The following is a 9458-nucleotide window of genomic DNA, read 5'->3' on the forward strand; positions in this document are numbered from 1 at the left end:
ATGGCTGGGATTTGAAAATTCACACAATTCTTGAATACATAAGGACAATGTGATTTAATTCATATAGACTATTTATTTTAAGAAAAATATAATATGTACAACGTATAAAATATATAAAATATACATGAAATATATGAAATACAAAATCTTTATTAATACATCCTTTCCTTTAATCGTTATAATATATTACACATATGTTACATAACAATATATCATACACACACACACACACACACACACACACATTATACTACATTATATTTTATAAGTGTATCTGGTAATGTCCCCATGGTAATGTGTCGGTCGAATCAGGTATAATATACCGCTTATCGTCGTACGGACTTAGAGCAATTTTTGTCTCGCGGATGGTATACACTTCATGCAATTTCGATCTAATACATGACTGTTGACGTGTCATTTCAATCTCTTCATTCAGGCATCGCGTATAATCGTCGAATGTTATACTACGCGCTACGACATTACTTTTGACACCTTTTGCTTTTTTAGTGTCTTTTTTGCCGTCCACCCTCACCGCATACATTTTTGCTCTAAACCCGACGAATTCGGACATTATCGCGCCGTTATTCTCGTCTTTCATCAAGCCTGGCACCTTTTTGTTTGCATGCGCTATACCGTACGCGTTGTCAATTGGATAATCGCTCGTGTCGAATCTAGCGATATCGCGTTTCATGTTCTCATACACATCGTTGCACTCGATGTGATATATTAAACTGTCGGTGTCGGTGTACATTATCCGACATCTTTCACGATAGAGCGGTGACATGTACTCATAGTGAAATTCGTACAGACACACTTTTGATATACGAGTATACACATACCAACATAGATTGGTTTGTTAAATTTTACTTCTAGTTTACGTAATTCAACGGCGATTAAATTTTCCGAAAAGACGCTCCTGCTATGGAAATTTGGTTTCGCGATCATCGCTTCCGCACCGTATCGTCCGTCCCACTTTGTCAATAATTTTACATCTACATGATTTCGAACGTTTTCCATAGTTTTGCCGAATACCGCGTTGTTCATCAATTTGTACAAATTTTTTTTAAAATCATTTTTCGCTTGTGTTCTAAATTTTGTATTGAGTTCGATGTAATCGCGGAGCCATGCGGATTGAGTAAATTGTAATACGCGATGTATCTTTACGATACGAAGACCGTGACGTGTACACTGCTGCAGGTTGCGATAATGTATGACGTAACGCTTCTTGTCATATAGCGTCGCGAGGAGCTTATCTTCCCGCTTGCCGGGCGGCTTGTCGCGCGTCGGACAGAACGGTAGGTCAATGTGTGTGTTGTGTTTATTTTGTGGGTACTCTAGATCAACCTCGAGAATATAACCTGTGAGCGAATCCGGAGCGATCGTGTTAACGTCAAAGTTTGAAATGTCTTCGACCCATCGAAAATCGGCATAAGGCAATGGTTGACACATTGCCCATCCATACAAATTATTTACATCGAAGTACATAAGGTACGACGATGGTTTCGATGAATCATATGACTGCATGTACTTGTTATTAGCATGCGCGTATCTGTTGGAGCATTGACTTAGACCACCGTGTATACCCCGTTCAATAAACATAACCATGTCGATATCGGTAAGCAATTCAAACGTAATATTTGTATGTTTTAGCATCGCGTCCCATGTATACCTGGGAAGAGTATAATAATACGCAGGATCGAGTCCGTAACTCGCGATGCAAGTGTCGCGGAAATTTTCAAAAATATCTGCTAATAACAAGACATCAGTTTTTAAGTACAAATCGCTATATTCGCCAAGAGTTCGAAGGGAGAATCGATTCCAGACGTTCTCAGCGTGCGCGTAATCGCTCTCGGATACAGTGTCACCGGTTAAAGAACTGTAAAACGATTCGCGCGGCGGTAAACGCGTGTCCTGCAGCTTGTCCACGCAGTCAATGTACTCGTACGGAAAGACACCTTTTCGCGTCAATAATTCGAAATTGTGAGCGGATAATGCGGAAAAATTAAAACGTAAAATTTTTAACTTATTCTTATCGAGAAAAGATGCTAATTTGTCAAGACTAGCACTGAGAAATTTGTATGAATCGATGAATCGTAATTTTATGCAAGCTTTCCGATCTTTGTCGTCGTCGTTGGTACTATTGACAGTCTTTGTAAATGAAATGTATTTTTCTTTTGTTATTGGAAGCACATCTACACGTCCTTCGTATGCGGTAGCTATTTCTTTTATGATAAAATGTGCATCATAACCGGATAGATTGTGGAAAACTACAGGAATGACATAAGAGTCTTTGTAATTTAGATTACAGTTTGAGTGTGCGGGACCTCTGTATCGCCCGGTCAAATGACAATGATCGCGTACTCGATTATCGTCCGGCGCAAACGGTTTTTCACAAATGTGACATTGCGTGGCGCTATGAAATTTTTCACACTCGTCTGATGTTAAATTTATCATGGGGACATTATTAGACAAAATACCCTTTATGCGATGCGCTAATTCCTCGAGTTTGTTGGCGAACCACGCGACACAATCGGCACCGCGATAAGATCTGTATGCGGATAATGTTTCATCGTATGAGCATTGCACGTAGTATCCAACGCTAAATACCTCGTGATGTTGATAGTATAACACGTGTTCCGATGTCTTCCTCAGCACACACTCCAAGTCGGCGTACACTACAAACGGAAGCCGCTCCTTTCTGTTGTAGTTGTCGAAGCCGAGCCACTTATCTTTGCTTGGTAACCGGATAGCGCAGTCATTCATTTCTCCACAGTCCACAATGTGAGCCTCCAACTTTTCGCTCAAATTAAAGAAGTGCAAGCATCTGTGAAAGAAATTACAATTTTATTTACAATTTTATTTACAATTTTATTTACAATTTTATTTACAATTTTATTTACAATTATATAATTTGCAATAAATATACATACCGATCGCAGATATATTTCTTGTGGTCATGTTTGCTCAGTTGCGAGCTTACGAGGCGAGACAGATTTTTGATATACGCGAAATGTCCAACGTTATCGTCCTCCTCCTCCACGTACAGCAAATTCACATGTTTTTCTTTTTTCCGATCGGCGAGTCGTATCGGAAAAATTGATAGTTCCTTCTTCCTCTCGATACCGTAGATGTTGATTGAGATATTGTTTATATGTTCAAACTTTTTTATTTGATTCAACGTTATCGGAAACTCAATGTTTTGTAAATTTAACACCGTCGTATAGTGCGGATATGTAGATTCCCGTTCCATATGTCTTTCAACGGGGTACAGAGCGGCCACCACTGACCACGCGAAACACGCATTGTCCATTGATAGCACATTAATTACCGCTCTCTTCTTCATAATTTCTCGCGGTAATTTAATATGGCATCCCGCGCGCATAGGATTGCACTTGTTGACGTTGACCGTAAGATCGAGGATTCGTGACAATGCCCATCCGCTATCACGTTCCTGAAACTCTTCGAGAGACGTCAATGTGGTTTCAATGACGTGCCGCTCATACCACTCGCGTAAATCGGACGTGCGAAAAAGTTCATAATTTCTCGTGTTAATACTTTTGTTAGCGCGCTTATCACCTGTCACAAACTCACCGTTGAACACAGTATTTACTTTTACACAGTTGTGTATTTTTATAACGTCTTGCACTTGCTCGAGTACTACACTACTAGCATCTTCCAAAAATTGTCGCGGTTCGATATAGTCTGCGTTGATCACCGCACCGGTCAGTATACGATTTTCAAACGCGGTATCGATCTCTCGCCAAACGAGTCTTCCCGCGTTATTGTCGCCACTGTAATTACCACCACTGGATATAAACTGTCTCTGCAATCGAGTTTTTGCACCCTCGAGTCGCGCGATTCTAGCAACCAAAGATTGTCTATATCCAATGGAGAGTCGCGGACGCTTGACACGGCTGTTTTCTTCGAGCAGTTTGATAAATTCCTCGCAGTGCAGCGCCCATTCAAATTACTCGCCCAAGGTGGCGATTTGATGGGACCGCTCCAACAGGTCGCGTTCAGTCTGCTCGATGTTTTCCATTTTTCCACACTTTTTAAAATCACGTTCTATAGAGCACTTGCACCCGCTATACTTTTTTTTTCGACCGATGTATCTGTGCGCTTGCAAATTACGTACTATGGTTTGAAGTGGCAGCAGTCCTTATTATATTTCGTCTAATCATTTCTTCCCCTCTTCATGATTAACGGATTGTTTAATTACATATCAGAAAGGTGATCTCCCTTCATCGCGTTATCGCTTTTGACACAGAGCGGCCGGACATCGGCGCTCATTTTTGTTTATAAAAATTCAAGCGGCCGGACATCGGCGCTCCCTAAACAATGAGAAAGAATTCCGCTTAGGGGGAGGGGAAAGGTTCCGCAAAGGCTGCCGAATATCGGCGCGTAATGCAACACGGTCTTTTACCGCGAAAAAAAAACACGTCCCGACGTGTTCATTGCGATAAGCGCGACCTCACAAGATCCCCTCAGATGGTGGAGGGGAGCGGGAGGTACCGCGAGGGCGGCCGAATGTCGGCAAAATTATCACAAAAGAATTCTTCCTAAACAATGAGGAAGAAACGTCACATATGGGCAGGGGAGGGGGAGGGCGGAAGTACCGCCAAAGCGCGTCGCCTTATGGGGGAGGGGCGTGGGAGGTATCGCGAGGGTGGCCGAATGTCGGCGCTCACTTTGCGGTGTTTTGTTTATAATAAAACATGTTAGATAATTCAAAGTAATACAATACGCTGTTTTGTTTATGAAAAACAATACGCGATAAGCGTCTCCCGCACAGCGATAAGCGCCCCCGCCCCGCGTGACGTCATCCCCCCCGCCTACAAGATCCCCCCGCCCCGCGTGACGTCATACCCCCTCGCCAAGGAGAACCCCCCCGCCCCGCGCCCCTCTCGGAGGACCAGGGTTAGAACCGGCATAGTATCCCTACTCATGCAATTTCACGAAAACGTCCGCGACACGCTGTTCGTGACGATGATAAAAAACACGCTGACACCACGCATATTCGGACAAATGACGACGGTGACTTTGAAGATGGAGAATATCCGATAGTGCTCCGCGCTAATTATAATACGATGAGGAGCGAGATTAAATGCGCCTACAGAATGAATTTTAGCAAGCCTAACAACATTGGATCGATGCTAGGATTCTCGAACCGTATACTACAGCCGCGAAAATGGTACAAGTCGGACATGCCGATTAATATTATCAACGTGAACATTATCCGCGTAGAATGTAATGTGACCGCGGGCGCGTACAGCAACGGCAAACTCGTTCATACGATACATGAATTTTCACCGAGAGTACCACCAGGATATAAGATATCGGAAACACCGGCGCACATCATTTACCTGCCGATCATCGTGCGGAGCATTACGGATTTAACGTTACGCGTTGTCGACCAGGACAGACGATTGCTCGATTTTCGAGGAGAAGAGATCACCATTAGATTGCACGTACGACGACGACAGCGATAACGTACGTGTGTGGCGTATGAGATGCTCGTGTTGAACGTATCGAAAAACACGAGAGATAACACAATCTTTACGGAGCCAGCGACAACAACAACAACAACGTCGACATTCACTAATATCCAATCATCCGGTTGCACTAAGAAAAAGAAACTGAACGCATCAAACGTTGCGTTTTTACAATCTTTGGGATTCGCGAAATCTGAACAATGACCGACATCCTCAACATTGGAGACGAGCCAATCTTCGACGATCGCATCGTCAAGATCGAGACTCACACGTACAACCCGTTCGCTAACACAACATTCGGACACAGTGATGAGATAAGAATACCCATACAACAACAGGATCTGTATACGTTGCCGTATGAAAGTTTCCTATACATCGAGGGAGAACTAAAGATAAATAAACCAGCCGAAGGATCTGCTGTGATACTGGGAAATAATTGTGTCGCATTCATGTTCGATGAGATTCGATACGAACTCGATGGCGATTGATCGCAACAGAAACGTGGGAATAACAAGTTTGCTCAAAAACTATGTAACGATATCATCCGATAGAAACGTGATTATGAGAAACGCCGGCTGGACTGATCCGACTACTGCAAATGGAAACTTCAATTTTTGCGTACTGCTCTACATGTTATTGGGATTTTGCGAGGATTACAGACGAGTGGTGATTAACGCTCGTCATGAGTTAATCTTAATACGATCGCGCAACGACAACAATTGTCTGGTTGGAGATTCCGTGCTGGAGCCTGTGATCAACATATTCAAGATACAATGGCGAATGCCACATGTGTTATTGAGCGAGATTAAGAAGCTGTCGATGTTGCGCGCTCTGGAAAGCAGACATTACCTCAGCATGGGTTTTCGCTCGTGGGATCTGTATGAGTATCCGCTATTGCAGCTTACAACCACATCATGGGCCATTAAGACAGCGACTCAGCTGGAGAAGCCACGATATGTTATCTTCGCTCTGCAGACAGGTCGGAAAAACATCATGTCTGAGGATATGAGTCGATTCGACGATTGCAAGATGACCAATGTGAAACTCTATCTGAACTCGGAATGTTATCCGTACGACGATATGAATCTGGATTTCGATAAAAACAGATGGTCGATTCTGTACGATACGTATGCTCGTTTCTGCAAAAACTATTATGGATACGAGTATCTCGAGCCGAGTCTCACCGTCTCAATGTTTCTACGTAACTGTCCTTTCGTGATCATCGATTGTTCTCGACAAAACGAATCGGTCAAGAGCGCAACCGTGGATGTGAGATTGGAATTCGAGTGTAGGGAGTATGTGCCGATGAATACCACTGCGTACTGTCTCATCATACACGATCGCGTGATCCAGTACAACCCGTTGACCAACGTTGTGCGCAAAATCACCTAAACGCACCAACAATTTATAGAGAGGGGGAAGCATAGCAGAATATAAATCTAAGTGTTATGAGATGGTTGTCATTCTTCTTTTTTAACTGATACATCGAAGAAAGAGAGATCTCGTCATATCTGTACCAACGTTTGTGGATCTACAGGGGTTTATCCTCAATAAACAATTCATTGTAAAGGAAGCGGCAATCCTGAGAAGAGGATTTATTTTGTCACATTATTTTTTCGCATGTCCTGTACCATGGGGTGTGCTCATAAAATCGGAGAGACACCAAGCCTCATGGTTGACTCGAAATCATCATGGATTGCAATGGGAAGATGGAAACGTTCCATACAGCATGACTCAGCGTTTGATTACAACAGCTATCGCTGGTGGACCACATGAAGAAGAAGAAGAATCCATTCTCGTATATGTAAAAGGACTTGAAAAGCGAGAATGGTTAGCCGATATATTGGATGATGCGGAAAACGGTTTCATTATTGAGACCTTGGATGCTGATTACGACGATATCGAGTCTCTAAATAATCTAGATGTTAAAAACACTATGCGATGTGGAAAACATGTTAAGAATTGCGCATTACAAAATGTATTCAAAATATTTAACTGGTGGTCGCAACGCCAGAAAGAATTACAAGATTTGGAAAAATAAAATATTTAAACATTAATGTGTTTTATCTCTTGTTCCCCTTCCCCAATCCTTTCCTCACGAATCGTTTCTAAGAATACTTTTTATCCGAGCGCCGTTTCCCCTTCTCCTAAATTTCATAGCGCCAATAGTATTCTAGAATTTCCCACCACCACATTTACCCCACTACTTTTAAAAATAAGCGTCATGTACAACACTCGATTAATTTCTTTATACGATCAGTGTCGCGTTAACCGTTCATACTGGTGGTTTCACTTTTAAAATCTGGAAATATGTACTACGCTGAAAGAAGCAGTGGCTCCGGCAGACATGTGAATAATTACATACCGAATTGTAATGAAACTCCATCGTTTGAGAACAAATGCGACAAGTAAGTTTAACTTTTTCTATTTTTATGTCTTTATATTTTTACAAATTGTATTATTTTTCAAACTAATTTCATTTTTACAGCATTTCGTTGGAGCCTCGTGCAGTTCGTATACTAGGTAGACGATATGCATTGACAGCTACGGAATTTAAATTCCTTGAAATTGATATCAGAGTGGATCCACCGAGTTACGTGGAAATCGCCATAGGAGATCATCGAGGAAAGGAACTGATACTATCTCTCGAAGCGTGGAAGGGACTCAAAACACAAGGGGTCACAATATTCAAAATCTGCTTCGAAACGACTCTAAAGATGCCTACAGTTTTATAAGCGTTGGACCGTTAACAGTGCGAGTTCGTACGATTAACGATGCCAAGTTAATAAGTCTTGAATCTTCAAATGGATGCATGATGATGATTGAATCGACGTTACACCGCATGTTCGATCTCGATCCATGCATTGATGTAACTTTTGACCGATTGGTTAAAATTACCAATACAGTCGATATCAAGTTTACGCAATTTTCAAATATCGCGTCCAATGTAACGAATCCTAAAGAAGTATCAAATGTAATACGCGCTAGCGACGCCTTCAACAAGCATCAGCTCATCGATTGCGAGCTGGCAGCTTTAGTTTTTAGTCCACAAATGTAAGAAAAAAAAAATATTTAAAAGAAGAATAAAGAGTTTTTAAGTCTAAATTATGATGTAATTTCTTTGCATGCATTTCCATTCTCCATCTTTCTCCCACCCGTAAGTAGTCCCAGCTCTCATACGTAGCTCGTTGCACGGTCCTTGCGGGGGATGACGTCATGCGGGGAAGGGGGAACGCCAGGCTGGGGACCAAGAGACTAGGGACCGAGAGGCTAGGGACCGAGAGGCTAGGGACCGAGAGGCTAGGGACCGAGAGGCTAGGGACCGAGAGGCTAGGGACCGAGAGGCTAGGGACCGAGAGGCTAGGGACCATGAGAGAGGTAGCGCGAGAGAGATAGCGCGAGAGATGACGCGAGGCGCAGCGAGGAGAGAGAGAGAGAGAGAGAGAGAGAGAGAGAGAGAGAGAGAGAGAGAGAGAGAGAGAGAGAGAGAGAGAGAGAGAGCGAGCGAGAGAGATTGATTGATTGATATTTATTAGCTTTCTCAGCTATTTGTAAAATACAAGTCTAATTTACATTAATTACAATATACTCCTTTAACTCTCGCTTAAACGCTTCCAGTTCTTCGATTCGTCTTATTTCAGCTGGTAAGGCATTGTACATTTTCACTCCCTCATAAAACATACTCTTCTGTGCACTCGTTGTCCTACGAAATTGTACCACAATGTCCCCAGCTTGCCGTGTCTGTCTTTCATTCTCTTTTCCCACTATTGTTAACTTATTTCTTAATTGATCCGGTAACATATTCTTTAAAATCTTAAAGATAAATATACATACATTATAATTCAGCCTCTGTCTTATGGACATAAACTGCAGCGCTTGCAGCATACTCTCCACTTTGGTATATCTATCACATTGCAATATGACCCTCATGGCCCGGTTTTGCGCTTTTTGCAATTCATTCAGTTG

The 9458-nt window shown here is 42.4% G+C and overlaps 1 protein-coding gene and 1 pseudogene across 1 annotated transcript; both read right to left on the minus strand.

Annotated features, from left to right (window-relative positions):
* Positions 1-262: 262 nt before the first annotated feature.
* LOC145938712 (uncharacterized) lies at positions 263-817 on the minus strand (the record flags this gene model as incomplete). Its single annotated transcript, XM_083042472.1, has 1 exon — positions 263-817. A coding segment is annotated over one exon (555 nt), but the record flags the coding sequence as incomplete, so codon positions are not given.
* A 2085-nt stretch (positions 818-2902) lies between these two features.
* On the minus strand, positions 2903-4039 carry LOC145938713 (uncharacterized; annotated as a pseudogene).
* Positions 4040-9458: the final 5419 nt, after the last annotated feature.

This window comes from Prenolepis imparis, unplaced genomic scaffold (genome assembly GCF_030444845.1).
Source record: "Prenolepis imparis isolate NDT839.2.m4 unplaced genomic scaffold, iyPreImpa1.0 SCAF_7, whole genome shotgun sequence".
NCBI classification, from domain to species: domain Eukaryota; kingdom Metazoa; phylum Arthropoda; class Insecta; order Hymenoptera; family Formicidae; genus Prenolepis; species Prenolepis imparis.